Genomic DNA, 18,217 nt, shown 5'->3' with positions numbered 1-18,217 from the left:
TAGAATAACTGTAGTTTTGTTTTGTTAACCCCACCCACCGTATCGAAAGCCTCTATGACGCCATAGAACTCTGTTTCTTCCGTCTGACGCTGTGTGGCGCTCCTACAGCGCACTGTTTACGGCACAGGAGACAAAGCAACCAAGTCAATTACAACACTGGATCAACCATACGCTTTACTTAACCATTTCACAGCCGAAACTCACTTAAGTAAACCTCAGGACACAAAGGTAAGCGATACGTATGTATTTAATCGAGTGTTTTACATTGTCTCAGAAAGACGCATGCATGATTTTGGTTTAGATCCAGTGACCCAGGTAGTTCGACGAGCTTCTCTGTTTTGTGCGACCAGGATCCGGTTCTGCCTCATCAGGTTATGTCCTGTGTGGCCTAACGTAGCCACACCATTGAGTTGTCACTAAGTCAAATATCATTATTATACGTCTTTAAATGATTCAGTGTAAGGTATTTTAAATCCCCAAGCAGTCGTTTTTAGAAATTAAATGTTAAGGAAATACAAGTAAATAAATCGAGTCGCTTAAATCGTTATGGCAGGAGAGAAGTGTTTTCCTGTTGTTTTGTCTGCGAGCTAATGCACTAGCCGCTAGCATGTGTTGCTAGAGCTAGCGCATACATCTCGTCAGGTCGCGAGAGCGTGTGCTGATGAGTAGTAGCTCAAGCAGCACTTTAACTTCCTCACTAGAAACGACTGGCAAACTACACGTTTAAAAAAAAAAAAAAAACTACATGTACATATAATGATATACAGTCATTATTATTACAGTAGGTTGCCCAAATGTACATTTTTGGTTATTCGTTTTATTTATGTCTTAATATATCGTGACAACTGACAGAAAATGTAAACGATATTTATTAGATTCTTTACACTAATTCGAATAGTAATAGTTTATATAGAAAAAAATATTGGGTTCCTCTTAAAATCAAGGATTACATGCTCTTTGATCAATGAACACTGTTGCAATTCAAGAAATTAGGTACGTGTGAAAAAAACAGTATACCTTTCTTGGACCTCTGTGTAGTGCACAAATCATTACTGATGCATTTTGGGCTACTGCGGTAAAGTAATTTCACTTGCGGTGATTTTGAGTTGCTCAATATCGCGATATGCGTTATAATATATAATATTATAATATACATTTAAAATAACGCCGTTATTATTGACATTTTAAATGTGTTTTATATATATATATATATATATATATATATATATATATATATATATATTATTAAAAAAAAATTATATATATATATATATATATATATATATATATATATATATATAATTTTTTTTTTTTTTTTTTTTGGCTATATAAATAAATATTACAATGTAGTTAATAATTAATAAGTATTAATAATCCGTACACTCTTAATGAACATGCAAGAGAAAAACGCAAACCACACAATGCATAAACGAGAACTGACCAAGAACAACTGAAACACATGGCTAAATAAACAGGGGTAGAACAAAGGAAAATAAACTATGTGAAACTAATACGTAACTATAGAAACAAACAAGGACATCAATGCTTCCCACAGGTTTGAAATATACTTGTGGTGGTAACCGGGTGGAAAATCCTCCTATTACCCATGGCACAAAAATTATCTACAACATGTGACAGACAACAAATAATGTGTGACTTTAAAAACTAAAACAAAAAAAAATTATTGAAATTCATTTTGATACAGATTATGCTGTGTTTTGGGCATATGAAGTAGGCTACTTTTTTATCCATTTACTGCAAAATACCTCAACTACACCATTTATATGCATATGAAATATTACATTTTTATGAAAAAAAAAAAAACTTAACGATGATAATGATGATCAAAATTAAAAAGGAGTTGTTTCTGGATATTGATCTAAGTTTTAGAGGCAGAATTCTGTCATCTGCTGGATAGAGAAATCTGTAAAAAATAAATTTTTAGTGTCATTACCATATACATCCAACAGAGGACCCATTAATTTTTCTGGGTGTGGCCAACTGCTCTTATGAACGAGCAGGTAGGAAACGCGTAGAGTGAAGGGAGACTTTTAAATAGTTAGGGAGAAAGTGGCGTGGCTGGCGTTTTCCACGCGTTTTTAGACGCGACATGTGGACGGCTTCTAAGTTGAATGTGGATGGTTTCATTATCTCGGGCGGATAAAAAAAGTATAAGGGGATAAAAACAATAAAAGCAAAAATGTGCCACCAAATATAATTGGGCGTCCGTTAATATACCTGGGCGGTAAAGTCTATGTGTGGGAAGCACTGGACATAATCATTAACCAGTGAAACCAGTGGGGAAACAGGAACTAAAGGAAACAGAACAGAATGTCAAAATAAGGGTCCACACAACGTAACATAAACCTGATAGTACGCTCGTTGGGCTAATATTATTATATGTATAACTGTTGGTTACAATCCTCAAATCTGACTGGACGAGAGGCTTTCTAAGGCCCCGATCAGACAGAACATATTTTTCAGGTCTGAAAACGTGAGGCGCACCGCACTGCCTTTTTTGGTCGATTTTAGAAAAAAAAAGAGCAGTGCGCTGCATTTTTTTTTTTTTTAATGTTGCTAGGCAACCACTGAATCAGCTGTCCTGTCAGTGTAGCGCGAGTGCTCTTTGGTTTGCTTTTAAACTGTCATATTATTTACTTTCAGTTTGTGAAGTCATATAGCTCCAGGTAACCCGCGACAGCCACAAGAAGTTTCTCCTCCATCATTGCAGTGTCCATTCAACTGTAAACTTTCCTCAGCACAACTGAAGACCCATCTCTCCATTCATTTGATTGGACAATGAAAAAAAAAAAGCGAATGACGCCGGGCTCTTTTGTTGCTTTTAACTTTAAGCGCTCAGAGCGCTCCTGCAAAAATGCGAGGTGCAGCAGGCAGCTAAAACACGAGGCGCCCAGGGCACATAAACAGCGTGCAAAACGCTCACTGCCAATAGAAAACAATTTTAAAAAGACGCCTCTCACTGCAAAAAATGAGTTCTGTCTGATCGGAGCGTAAGAGTGCTGATATTTCCCAATAGTATCCAGCATCAGCACTGCTTTTGAGCACTGCTGTCTTTGAGTGAGTCATTAAACCCTTCATTCAACTAATACATTTAAAAACACTGATTCATTCATTAATGAATCAAGGTGTTGAAATTATTTTAACTTTGAGCACAGGCTCAAACAACCAGCAATGCGTACCCTTAAATGTTGTAAAGATGCTACGACAAAGACCGCTTTCCTCTTGAGACATGGCAAACATATTTTTTTCACAAATACGACTTGACCTGAAGAAGGACAGACGCAGGTAATCACACAAGCTCAGTCGATCTTTCTGGGTGTTTTCACTCTTGGTCCTTTTCAGGGGTCTCTGTGCGGTTTGCATGATTTTTGGCCCATATGTGACGCTCCAAACGATCTCAGACCACTTTAAAGCGAACCGAACGGAGACCATCTCAGTGTTATTTTATATTTGATTACTTTATTCAATTTCTGTACCTGAAAGCTGTTGGATACCTGAAAAACCTGTAAAGCATTGCTTATTTTATTTATATCTTAGCTCTCATGTATTTATTTGTGCTGTTTCTTGTAGTTAGATTGTTTTTATTTTCTTTATCTTTATTTGACAATTGAATAGAAAAATAGAATCAGCAGTTGAAATTATTTCAGGGAATATTATAATAGAACTGCATGTTCAGGTAGCAATGTTTTGAAAAACTCAATGTCTATGGTAACATCCTCAAAACAAAAAGTTTTATAAAATGATAAACATCACATTTCAAACATCACATTCCTTCGAGCAGGCAGAATTTAACTAGCCCCGATAAAAAGACAATTTTTTTTAATGTAGAAAATTAGGAGTCAAAATATCAATCAAAAACACAAATGTGCATTTGGTTCTAACTGCACAGAAATTTCTATGAATTTCTATTCTGACCTGTCTTTTTTAGAAGTAGAACTGAAATACCGGTGTAAATCCACGGGCCTCTTAACATTTTCACACACAAGTATCATTGAATTTCACAATTTTCTCCACTGACCAGTTTATAAATGTCCCTATCACTCTATTATCTGATAGAGATAGAGACTCTATCAGTCTCTATCACTTACAACAAAAAATTAAGAGCGACACACTTTTAGCAACACACTTTTAAATGAACATTTATTTAAAGTAAAAATTCTTCTTTGGCAAAATTACATTTCCTTAATAGTGTAAACACAATCTTAAATTGTCACTGTTCTCGTCACTGCAACTTCCTGAACACACAGAAGACACTAAATATGTTGAACCCAAGCTAAGGCTGGATATAGGCTTTATTAGTTTACTATCTTATACACACAGTGCTTCACAGAGTTGCACAGCCGTTACCTGGCACGTGATCCAAAAAAGGATCTGAGTCTTTTTACAGGGACAGTGTGAACATAAAGAGAACTGGGTCCTTTTTCACTTGGTTCACCTCGTGGTCCACTTAAAGGTGTCTGAGTTCAGTTCTTTTAAAGGGGACCTATAATGCCCCTTTTGCAATATGTAATATAAGTCTCTGGTATCCCCAGAATTAGTCGGTGAAGTTTCAGCTCAAAATATCCCACAGATCATTTATTAATTTGTCAAATTTGCCCCTATTTGGGTGTGAGCAAAAACATGCAGTTGTTGTGTCTCTTTAATCCTCTGAGGTTTTTGGGGCCCTGGAGAAGTTTTGACATGCCCTGATATTTGTGCTTTTTTCAGTTGCTTATAAACATATTAATGGCAAAAGTATTCAGCACAAACTAGGCTACCATAATATGTGAGCACATGTATGTACATGTTTGTATTTTTGAGAGAATAACGTTTACGCGTGGTTATTGAAAAAACATAAAATTGAAGTCACTGAAATAAGGCCACAAAACACATACTGTATATGTGTCCACAAGACTGTACTGAATGTAACATCAAAATGATGTGAAAACCATCCTGCCTACTCATTCACATTAAACAACACTGTAAAAAAATGTTAAAAGGGCAGCTGTGGTTGCAATAAATGTAAGTTTTACGGATTTAACTTGACAGTAAAATACTGTATTTCATTAACTGATAATGTTAATTTACCATACTATTGAAGAACTAATATCTGTTTTGTACCTTTATAATATACACTGACAACCATCAAACACAATGGTGATGAGTCACATGATGAATCAAAGTTCATCACAAGCAGCTTTTCCACCAGCTGAGAACGACAATACTAATACATAGAAGGTGCATAGTGTCATTCACACAAACACTAAACACCATCATGGTAACACACATGAAATAAAAAAAATGCAATAAACATTAATTTAACATTTAGATGTAACATAAAACCCTAATTTACATAGCTGATTAGAAAAAAAAAAACTATTTAAAAAAACTAAGTAGAAACCGTTATTTCAACGAAAATACATCAAATGTGAAGTGTTACGCAAGGAATTATGGGAATGTCAAAATTGAAAAGTAACAAGTAAATCATACAAGTAAATTATACAAGTACGTGTTCTTTTTCACTTCCAAAAAACTGTAAACTTTATGGTATTTTACTGTAAAATTACATTAAATATATGGTTAGATCTATTACAGTTATTCCTCATATATATATATATATATATATATATATATATATATATATATATATATATATATATATATATATATATATATATATATATATATATATATAGAGCGCCATTTAATAGACAGAACCGTAGATCACTGACAAGCTATGCAATATCGCATTCATTATCGCAGATGAATCGCCTTCGATAATGAACGCGATATTGCGTAGCTTGTCAGTGAACTACGGCTCTGTCTATTAAATGCCGCTCCATTTGAAAGCAGGTGATGGCGATTTAGCGGTAATCAGGGAACCGGCTTTACTGACGAAATGCGCGTGACAATCGCATGCGATATATCGCCCAGCCCTAAAATTATATATATATATATATATATATATATATATATATATATATATATATATATATATATATATATATATATATATATAGTATGGAAACTTTGTTACCCAATTAATAGTTTTTCACTGTAGCATTTTTAGTCTCTAAAATCACGACCATATTTTTCCTTGTAATCACGCCTTTGAATGATTACAAAATCGTGGCATTCAATTAAAATTCAAGAGAAATTCAATTAATTGTTCAGCCCTTAAATAAATCCTGTTCAAAGATATGTGAACATCACACATTTCCAAGTTGTTTGGTGTTTCTATCCACTGGAGGAAAAAAAAGAAAAAAAACTTTACTGCTTCCAGTCAGTGATCTCAGTATCGTATACATGCAGTCCAATGTGGGTCAATATCTGGTCACTATGATTTTCAAATCTGTGAGATAAAAGAAAAAAACCCTCTGTGACCATGCTGATAACAGGATCATATAATCTATTGTAACGTTAATATAATGTCCACTCTTAACAGAAAACATGATTTTTGTGATCTCGTGCATGCACGTATTATTGCACATCATGTAAAGAATTTTGTATAGGCCCACTGAATTTTAAACTACAGTACCAGTCAAAAGATTGGACACATTACTATTTTTAATGTTTTTGAAAGAAGTCTCATGCTCATCAAGCCTGCATTTATTTGACCAAAAATACAGAAAAAAAAACAGCAACACTGTGAAATATTATTACAATTTAAGTAATGGTTTTCTATTTTAATATACTTTAAAATAATGTATTTCTTTGATGCAAAGCTGAACTTTCATTATTAATTGTGAACAAAAGCTTCACTGATGTGGCACTAGGCTATTTCACAGTAAACGCTTCATAATCTGTTCAATACAGGCCAAAGAAATCATCTAAACCAGTGGTTCCCAAACTTGTCCTGGACATTTTGTATGTCTCCCTCATATATCGCACCTGATTCAACTCATGTGCTCATTAATGGAGACGGCAAGACCTGAAATGGGTGTGTCAGAAATAGGGAGACATGTAAAATGTGCAGGGCTTGGAGGTCCTCCAGGAGAGATTTGAGAACCACTGGTCTGAACATTCATATTACCTCTATGACATTTTATGTATTATATTTGTTATATTATAGAGCCTAAATGTTAATGTGCAGTTTAATACATTGCTTACACATTTTATTTCAGTATTTATTACTTATTTTAGTCGATTTCACTCATCTCAGTATAGCAATATAGTTTGGGAATAGCCAATATGGCATGTTTACTGATAAGTAACATGATATACTGTTAAGTTATGCGTAGTAAACGAAATGCGCGTCTGCCCTATTCATTCACACAGAAACACACAATACTTGCAGGATTCATATTTAAACATTATTTTTTGCGGTTTAATATTCTCAGATACTATATCGCGATTAGAATAATGAACGTAAGAATAAAAGACTTATCATTCAGTCATCAGCTTGATCAAGTTGATCCTTGAAATGAAATTGAAAGTCGTGCTCTTTCTCTGAGGTAAATTCTTCCAGAATTAGTTCTCACTGCGTCTCAAAACAATGTACATGAATCTGACTAAGCTTGATGGCACTTTTTCGAGCTGATGCGGGCGTTCGCTCTGCCTCAGAATTTGCCTTTTAATAAACAATCACATTTAAAAATAAATACTTTTCAGCATACCATCAAATAACCTGTAGTCCATCTGAATTATATAACAATTAGGCTATTCATCTCGTAGTGAAAACCATGTAGCCTACCAAAATTTAATTAACAGTAGAATTTAAATCTTACTGTAGTTTTGAAATCTGGGTACCGTCTTACATTTTATAATCACGTACAGGGGAGGTTCAGTCCCGTCAACGAGGCACGCAAACATGAGCTTTTCTTTGCCTGTTAGCATTTTTAAGACTGTCTTTTTGCGCTCGTGATTTTCTAACATTACACTTGGACACACTGTATTTCCTTACACACTCGTTTTACATGTACAGTTGTGCTATAAATTATTCATACCCTTAGTAAATATGACCAAAGAAGGCTGTGAAAATAAATCTGCATAGTTAATCAGTTTGATCTTTTATTTTAAAAATCTGCAAAAATCCAACCTTTCATTGGAGAATAAAAATTTTAAATGGGGGGAAAATCTCATTATGAAATAAATTGTTTTCTCTAATACACATTGCTCACAATTAATCATACCCTTTTATTCAATACTTTTTTGCAACCTCCTTTTCCCAAGATAACAGCTCTGAGTCTTCACCTATAATGCCTGATGAGTTTGGAGAACACCTGAAAAGAGATCAGAGACCATTCCTTCATGCAGAATCTCTACAGATCCTTCAGATTCCCAGCTCCATGATGGTGCTTCTTCTCTTCAGTTCACTCGACTCATTTTCTTTAGGGTTCAAGTCAGGGGACTGGGACAGCCATGGCAGAAGCTTGGTTTTGTGCTCAGTGACCCATTTTTGTGTTGATTTTGATGTTTGTTTTGGATCATTGTCCTGTTGAAAGATCCAACCACAGCCCATTATATGACTTCTAACAGGGACAGTCAGGTTTTAATTTTAGTTGGTATTTGATAGAATCCATTATTCCATGTATCTGATCAAGATGTCCAGGACCTCCAGCAGAAAAATAGGCTCACAACATTAAAAATACAGCCGTATATTTCATTGTACACATGGGGTACTTTTTACCCCCGTGTGCACCAAACCCATCTTAAGTGTTTGCTGCTAAAAAAAAAAGCGAATTTTTTGTTTCATCTGACCATAGAACCCATCCCGTTTGAAGTTCCAGTAGTGTCAGTTACTTTTCAAATGTTATATGGTCAGATGAAACAAAAAAAAAGAGCTTTCTGGCAGCAAACACTTAAGATAGGTTTGGTGCACACAGGGGTAAAAAGTACCCCGTGTGTACAATGAAAAATACAGTTGTATCTTTAATGTTGTGAGCCTATTTTTCTGCCGGAGGTCCTGGACATCTTGATCAGATACATGGAATAATGGATTCTATCAAATACCAACAAAAATTAAAGGTCCCATTCTTCGTGATCCCATGTTTCAAACTTTAGTTAGTGTGTAATGTTGTTGTTAGAGTATAAATAAAATCTGTAAAATTTTAAAGCTCAAAGTTCAATGCCAAGCGAGATATTTTATTTAACAGAAGTCGCCTACATCGAACGGCCAGTTTGGACTACATCCCTCTACTTCCTTCTTTAATGACGTCACTAAAACAGTTTTTTGACTAACCTCCGCCCACAGGAATACACAAGAGTTGCGTTTGTAGAGTGTGTTTGTCGCCATGTCGTCGAAACGCTGTTATTTTCATCCCGCAGTCCAATCACCGGGTCTGATTCCGGCTCAAATTGATAGGGTAAAATTAAAGACATGTTTACAATAACACTGAGTGCGTGCATCTCCACGTTATGGTAAGAGGCGTGACTTTTCCGGGCACGGTGCGCTCAGAGCTGTCGAATCACAACACAGGAACCACTGGCACAATCAGAACTCGTTACGTATTTCTGAAGGAGGGACTTCATAGAACAAGGAAGTCATCAGCCCGTTTTTATGACAGTGGAAACAGCGGTATACAGATAAGTAAATTATGTGAAAAATACTGTGTTTTTTTACACGCGAAACATGAACACATGTTATATTGCACACTATAAACACAATCAAAGCTTCAAAAAAACACGAAAAACAAGACCTTTAAAACCTGACTGTCCCTGTTAGAAGTCATATAATGGGCTATGGTTGGATCTTCCAACAGGACAATGATCCAAAACAAACATCAAAATCAACACAAAAATGGGTCACTGAGCACAAAACCAAGCTTCTGCCATGGCCGTCCCAGTCCCCTGACCTGAACCCTAAAGAAAATGAGTGGAGTGAACTGAAGCACCATCAACATTGAGCTGGGAATCTGAAGGATCTGGAGAGATTCTGCATGAAGGAATGGTCTCTGATCTCTTGTCAGGTGTTCTCCAAACTCATCAGGCATATGAAGACTCAGAGCTGTTATCTTGGGAAAAGGAGGTTGCAAAAAGTATTGAATAAAAGGGTATGATTAATTGTGAGCAATGTGTATTAGAGAAAAACATTTATTTCATAATGAGATTTCCCCCCATTTAAAATTATTATTCTCCAATGAAAGGTTGGATTTTTGTAGATTTTTAAAATAAAAGATCAAAATGATTAATAATGCAGATTTATTTTCACAGCCTTCTTTGGTCATATTTACTAAGGGTATGAATAATTTTTAGCACAACTGTATTTGGCGCCATCTTTTGTTGCGGGTGTGTTATTGACGTAAAAATCTAGACCCTGAATATAAGACACACCCTTTTTTCAGATGTATTCCTAAGAAAAAAAATGGTTATATTCGACACAATGCAGTATTTGCACACTGTCTGACATGCGCAGCTTTCTCACACATTGCGCGAGTTCTCTTTCACGTCCTCTTGTGGTTGAATGCTTAAATTGGCAAGGTGTGAACGCATCCAATTGATAAACTTTTGTGACCATGCAACACCGGCCTAATTGGGACAGTGACAGTTCCTTCAGCTGTCTGGAACATCTTTCACACTGAAAGGTGCACCTGTATCCGCCATGTTAAGCAATAAGCACTGAATGAATGTCAAGGCTCCCCGCTGTAAGTTTGTGCAAGGTAAATAAGAGGCTGACATCTAGTGAAGAAGACTAGTAATAAGATTAACGTCAATCAGACATTATGTTCAGTGTTTGCAGAAATAAATGCGTAAAAAAGATTGATTCTTGGCTTAAAGCTTACACTGTTCTTCTCTTTCACTTTCATGTCTTTTGAGAGAAATGTATGAATTTACGTGTTGTAAATCTGTCAGGCTCTGGACTGCATAGTAATGCGTATAACCCCTAAACTTAGTGATCAACTATGATCATTATAAACTTATTTCAAAACACAAAATACATTTACTTGCATATATTTGAGAATCTGAATATCAGATATTTTACAAACTAGTTTACAAGTTTATGAATATTTTGAGAACTGACATGTTAGTCATACAGCCAAAGCATACAGTGACATGACTGCGAAGTGTCACGTGGCGCTTGATATGTCGCCATAGAAATAGGAATGTAATACTTTCTGAAATAATGGTCACATTAAAAACATTCTTCTATAATGTCTTCATTCTATAATTTATCAATGTATGCAATGTCTGTTGAACATAAAATAATATAGGCCTACAAGAAAACAATTTTATCCTTTCACTTAGGGCTGGACGATTAATCGAAAACTAATCGAAACCGAAATTCAGAACCTCTAACCGACGTAATTTTCCCATGTCGGTTATTTCGGTTTTTTAATCCTGTTAATACTTCCCCCTTAAAAACATAACTGCGTGTGTAGCCACGTGACTCCGTCCAGTCCAGTCAGTGGCAAAAAAGACTTCGGGAAAGTTGGTTTTATATTCGCACATTCAGACTTCTGTTCTGATGAATTCAGACTTTCCAATAAATGTGCAATAAATTAATGTTTGCGAATTTTAAGCAGCGACATGATATTGACAACCAACGATTGTCAACTTACAACATTTTTCACAGTCGATCAAAATAGGCAAGTATTGTTTTAATGGCATATTTACTTGTGAATGTCCACTGAATGTCCAATGTAGTGTGATTAACAAGGCTATTGAATACGGATGTCCGAATGTGCGAATATAAAACCAACTTTACCCAAGTGCATAAAAGCAAAACACGGAGGTGAACGCTGGTTCAACACATAGTGATGGCGCGCGAGCGGTGAGCCTTGCGTCTTGACTAAACTTTGTCAGTTGTATTTGTTTTATGGTTTGGACATTCAAGCGATTAGACGATCGGATGTGTATTATTATATCGAGCTACCGCGCTCGCATAGATATATACATCTATGCCGCGCTCGCGCAGCTGCATGTGGCACGAACACTCATACAAACAGCTGCGCAAAACGTGAAGATCGCGCGCACACAGAGGAACGCAGAAACTTGTTGTCAGCGCTGTCCTGTGATTTATCACTAAAATAGCTTAGAAACTTAAAAGTTATAGCATCTATTTTTTCTACTTTTGAAGGAACTATTTACAACCCACAGCTTCACAATTAATAGAGAGACGGTATGACTAATTCACACACGCAATCACTACTGGTACTGTGCTAATTTATCTTTATCTGATTTACAACGAGCAGAAACCTGTAAGAAATGTTACAAACCATAGATAAAATAACTGCTGATAGTGAGCTATGATGTCCGATCACTCTTTCAACAGGAAAAAAAAATCCCACCTTAATAGTCAATCATAGGCTATTTACAGTACAAACCTTGTCAGTGAACTATGAGGGCAAAAAAAAAAAAAAAAAAAAAAAAAATCAGAAATAAAATAATCGTTCATTAATCGTAATCGAGGTAAAATGTTCAATTAATCGAGGTTTTGATTTTAGGCCATAATCGTCCAGCCCTACTTTCACTGATGGTTTCTTATTTTTATTTAATATACGATAAAATTGGTGACGATAAATGAGTGTGCTGTACATGTTATTAGCAAAGTTGTTGACAACTGATTCATTAAAAACACAGAATCATTTACAGTGAAACAGTGGAAATAGTCATAGTTTTACAGTATTTCCAAAACATTTATGGCACTTTAAATATTAAAATATATAATACAGATCATTAATTGAGTAAAAAGAAACATGAAATTATGGGGAAAATAAATATATAAATTTACTTGAGTAATTAATACTGAGACTAATTTGGACAAAGAGCACTAATGACTTGTTTAAGACTTAAAAGCTTGAAGTTGAGGACTTGCAACTAGACTTGGACTTGCCTGTCTTGACTCAGGACTCAAGTCAAGACTTACTAGTGACCTGCAAAACATTGACTAATCATTATCATATACACAGGAATTAATACTATACAGCTCATTCATGTATGATTTATCTTTTTGTCTTTTTTTCCTTTTTTTTTTGTAGCATGTTTTATCACACATGTAGTTGCGATATGCTGAGTACTTTATAATGTTAACTGTATTTTTAGTTACCTTAATGTTTTTCTATCTCTTATCTAATTTTGCAGATTCTACAAATGAACACAAGTGATTTACACTATCCTAAATGGAGGTCAATATATGTGTTGCATCTGGGCTCAGATATAACATGTTAAAGTAAACATCTGGATGGAAGAAAGAGCCACACCCATGACACTTGAACACTTAAAAAGCTGCTTTGAATAAAGAAAGTTTTCTTTCACTGCAGAAATTCTTTCTGCAATAATGGACGGAGAGGACAGCCTCTCACAGAAGACTGAGGATGCAAGCCACGAGCATAATGGCTCCAAAGATAACAAGAGAATAGAGGCCAAAGGAACCTGTTTAAAAATCGAAGGGAAAGATGGTTATGTGTTCAAATCATACAGAATTACTCCTCAAGAGATATTAGAAGCAGAACCCCATACCTCTCCCTCTGAGACACTGGCAAAAGACTCTTCTTTGGTGTCTTTGTCATTTGAGGGCGCAGAGGAAGATGGATCTTCTGAGGTCGATGGGCATTCAACAGAGGATTCAGCAGCAGAAATTTGTGAAAAGCATGAGTCTCAAACATCTCCAGCTATTTCAAATAAGAGCCAGAACATTGAAATAAATAATTCAGAAATTGAAACAAGTGTATGTATCAAAGCAGAACCAAATGAAACGGGTGAAATCACTCAGGATGATGAAAAGTTATCATTTGATGGGGCCTTTGGCCCCTTTGCCACTAGAGGTTACGACGATGATTATGGTAACTTGTTCAGTGGGTACTCAAGTACTCTTTATGATGTTGCAATGGATGCTGTCACACAAAGCCTTCTATCATCCATAAGAAGTCCTCTTAACCCTAGAAAAAAATCTCCTGCTTGGAACCATTTTTTCATATCACCACGTGATAGTACCAAAGCAATCTGTATGTACTGTATGAAAGAGTTCAGCAGGGGTAAAAATGAGAAAGACCTCAGTACTAGTTGTTTAATGAGGCATGTGCGAAGGGCTCATCCCACTGTTCTTCTGCAAGATGGTGATTCATTAAATAATTTGTCCAATTCTTCATCTTTAATACCTCCCAATATATCACCAAACAATGGAGACTTGTCTGTAAGCATCAAGCAACCAACAGAAAACCATACTCCACTGTCCACCTTTCTAGCTGAGGCCACAGATATAGTGTCCAAAGACTCTTTACAAAAGGTCAAACCAAAAGCAGAAAAGAGTGTCAAAAGTGACTCTAGTGCAGTTCCTTCCCCACATTCCTTTAACAACCATAATGACGATGCCACAGACTTGTTGACTGATAGCCCTGGATCAGCCCCTAAAAGCTCAAGTTCTCGGCGGCGCTCGGCAGTGTGGAAACACTTTTATTTATCACCTGCTGACAGCTCAAAAGCAGTGTGTATTCACTGCATGAATGAGTTCAGTCGTGGCAAAAATGGGAAAGACTTAGGGACGAGCTGCCTTATTCGCCACATGTGGCGGGCCCATCGAGACCTAGTCATCGAAGAAAACGGACAGGGCTCAAGCATTCCTCCTCCTTACACCACTCCACCAACATTGTTGTCACGTACACAGGACTCCACAGAGGTCAAAAAGGATTTCCTCTGTATCTCACATCGCCCTGATACCATATCTGATGAAGTGCCCAATGATGACAGTGAGCACATGATTCTTGAAGATGAGGCAAACGATGCTACATATCAATCTGGACAAGAGTCCTCACTTGATGCATCTTTTAGACTAAAAGGGGAAAATACACCCCTGTCATCCTCTCCAGAGGAACACACTGAGGGGCACAGTGCATCCCAAGATCAGAGTTCAGTTTTTCAACAAAACAAAAAAATAATGAAACGGGTGAAATCAGAAGTATGGCATCATTTCATTGTCTCTCCTGTTGACCAACTCAAAGCTTTGTGTCGATATTGTCCCTGTGTCATAAGCCGTGGTAAACGAGGCGACTTTGGCACAAGCTGTTTAATGAGACATTTGATGCGACGGCATCCTGATGTTCTCAAAACCCAAAAAAGCACAAGTGACAAAGTTTCCTCACCTCAGTCACCTCATTCTACTCCTGCTGCAGAGGACAACATGACAACAAATGCAACGGACAGCCCTGCTGTTGAGAACAAACCCCATAACCTGCCTGTTTTCAGCAAAAAGACTTCGAAGCTATGGAATCACTTTTCTATTTCCTCTGCGGACCCAACAAAGGTGGTCTGTTTGCACTGTAGCCGCACAATTAGCAGGGGCAAAAAGACAACCAATTTAGGCACTAGTTGCTTATTTAGGCACATGCAGAGATTTCATGGACATGTGCTTGAAAATAATAGTCATATCTCAGGTGATGTGTCATCTGCTGAAATTCAAGTTAAGCAGGAGCTCATGGACATTTCTACTTATGAGGAGAATGCAGAAAAGTTCAGTGAATGCCACCCAGCTGCCAAAAAAATTACCAAACTCATTGCAGAAATGCTTGCACTGGATCTTCAGCCATCAACTGTAGTGGAAAATCTTGGCCTGAACCGGTTACTGGAATACCTCCAACCACAGTATTCTCTACCTTCCTCATCCTACTTTACCAGCACTGCAATCCCAGAAATGTATGAAAGTGTGAAAGAAGTAGTTCTGTCCCACCTAAAAGAGGCTGTAGGTGGAATTATCCATTTCACAACAAGTGTTTGGGTGAGCAGCCAAACTCAAGAGTACTTAATTCTTACAGCCCACTGGGTAACATTTGAGTCTCAAGTTCTGCCTCAGGGTCAAGATTTCCACTGCTCGGCCCTCCTTGGTGTTTCCTCAATTGACTGTGACTACAATATGCTGAACATACAGAAACAGCTTGAATATCTTTGGGACACCTGGATTGGTTCCTCAGGCCTTAAAATTGGATTTACTGTAACAGATAATCAAACTATTGGAAGCATACTAGAGAGCAGTGACCACACCACCATGCAGTGTTTTGGTCATAACATAGACCTCATTGTTAACGAAGCCATTAAAAGTCAGAGGATGGTTCAGAACTTGCTTAGTATTGCTCGAAAAATCTGTGAAAGGGTGCATCGTTCTGCTAAAGCAAAGGAGAAGTTGGCAGAGCTGCAAAAAGCTTATCAGTTACCTGAAAACCAGCTGGTTCAGGATGTTCCCTCTAAGTGGAAAACATCATACTTTATGCTTGAGCGATTAGTAGAGCAAAAGAAAGCCATTGATGAGATGTCAATAGAGTGTAATTTCAGGGAACTGATAAGCTGTGACCAATGGGAAGTCATGCAGTCAGTCTGCAATGCTCTTAAGCCTTTTGAGGTAGCCTGCAGGGAGATGAGCAATCGCACTGCAACACTAGGTCAGGTCATTCCACTCATTCACATACTCAACCGAAAGATAGATATGCTTTTTGATGAGACAATGGGTATTGATAATATGCTCAAGTCTTTAAAGGAGGCAATGGTGACTAGAATGTCCCCTACACTTCATGACCCCAGGTACATATGGGCAACCATGTTGGACCCAAGGTATAAGACCTCCCTCTTTACTGAGGAAGAAGCAGAGCAATGTAAGCATGACCTCATACAAGAACTTGAGGTGTCTACATCTAACTCTGTTGAGACTAAGCCACCACTGTCAAATGGATGTAATGAAATGCCAGCTTCATCAAACAGCTTGGCCTCAAACAAAGAGAACCTCTGGGCTCTTATGGATGACATTAGACAGAAAATCAAGCAAGAGGAGAGACCAAAATCATTGGAGCTTGCTGTGCTTGAGTATTTGGAGGAAGACATTCTTGACCAGAGTTGTGATCCTCTGGATTATTGGAACCTGAAGAAGTTACTGTGGCCTGACCTTGCCAAAGTAGCTGTACGCTATGTGGGTTGTCCACCCAGCATTGTACCAGCAGACACACTTTTTAGCACATCAAGTGTCAACTGTGCTCTGAATCAGTCCCGACCATTGCTAGAAAATCTTGAAGGACTTCTATTTTTAAAGGTCAACCTTCCTTTGATATATTTTCAGTACTGATGATTATGTATTTATATTTGCAAGGCTGTTTCTTAAGACTCTGATGAACCTCAACCTAGGACCACTCGAGTAACTTTTCTGAGAAGGCCTAATTAACCACAATTCATTTTATTGCGGTTCATATTCAATACACAGAGCATCTGAATGATATTTAACTGAATTAAAGACTGCTTTGAGTACTACTGTTGAGTACACTTGATAACTGGAGTCTTATTCCTGGTGAAAAGTGTTTTCAGGGAGGGAGGGTTATCTAGTTATAGGGGTAGTTATTGTTTGTTGCTGTACTTTTGATTCTTTTTATTTTATAAAATTTATCTTTGTCTTCTCTCTCCTTGTGCCTTATACAAACTACTTCAGGTCAACATGCTGTAAATATTAATTGATGTGCAAAGCAAGTCGTAGTCTTCTGATTTTAATGATTTTATAAAATTGAAACTACATGCTGAATACTGTTTTTATATAAATACATGGCCCAAAATAAATGCTGTGACTGAGAGATGTTTTAAATGTATTTTATTTAATTCTTTTATTGTGATTTATTTTTATTTTTTTTATTTTTTTGTGGCTCATGGTACTGTTAGAATTTTTTTTTTAATATATATTTTTTGCTGATTGTTTTGTTTGTATTTGTTTAAAAAAAATGTACATAATGCTGTACTTTCAGGTTGAAATCTATTTGAAAATTTGTCTCAAGCACAAATCTTTTTTATATAAATCTAAAGGGTTAAATTATGGGACATCAAGGAAATGTACTGTACATTTTATAAATAATTTCCCAAATATAATTTGATAGAGGAAAAATTCAAACTGGAATAATTTAGTTTTTTTTTTTTTTTGTGGTAATTTGTAAATAAAACTTTACATTTGAAACCATGTTGCTTTAAATTTGTTTCAGGTTATGTGATTTTTTTTTTTTTTTTTTTCCCTTGTAATTATTGTCACCAGATGCATATTTTTTTCCCAAATCTGGATGATCTATTCTAATTCAAACTGAAAAAAATGTGGGAATGTAATTTTTTGGCCTTTGTTGGAAAGGACAGTCTGAGTGGCAAATCTGTATGACTTTCATTTTTCTGTGAAACATTAAAGAAAATATTTTTTGGTCTACTGAATTTAAGTAATTGGTCTCCAAAATGGTTTTGTTACTAACATTATATATAATTTTTTTTTTTTTCTCAGCAGAAGAAAGTCATGCAGGTTAGGAATGACATGAGGGCAAGTAAATGACAGAATTTT

The 18,217-nt window shown here is 36.3% G+C and overlaps 1 protein-coding gene across 1 annotated transcript; it reads left to right on the top strand.

Moving 5' to 3' along the window:
- The first annotated feature begins 68 nt into the window (after window positions 1-68).
- zbed4 (zinc finger, BED-type containing 4) lies at window positions 69-18,098 on the top strand. The gene is made up of 2 exons (XM_048154963.1): window positions 69-228; window positions 13,021-18,098. The coding sequence occupies exon 2, from the start codon at window positions 13,217-13,219 to the stop codon at window positions 16,979-16,981; it is 3,765 nt and encodes a 1,254-aa protein (XP_048010920.1). The 5' UTR covers window positions 69-228; window positions 13,021-13,216; the 3' UTR covers window positions 16,982-18,098.
- Window positions 18,099-18,217: the final 119 nt, after the last annotated feature.

Source organism: Megalobrama amblycephala, linkage group LG14, assembly GCF_018812025.1.
Source record: "Megalobrama amblycephala isolate DHTTF-2021 linkage group LG14, ASM1881202v1, whole genome shotgun sequence".
Lineage (NCBI taxonomy): Eukaryota > Metazoa > Chordata > Actinopteri > Cypriniformes > Xenocyprididae > Megalobrama > Megalobrama amblycephala.
This window is presented reverse-complemented; position numbering and strand designations above follow the sequence as displayed.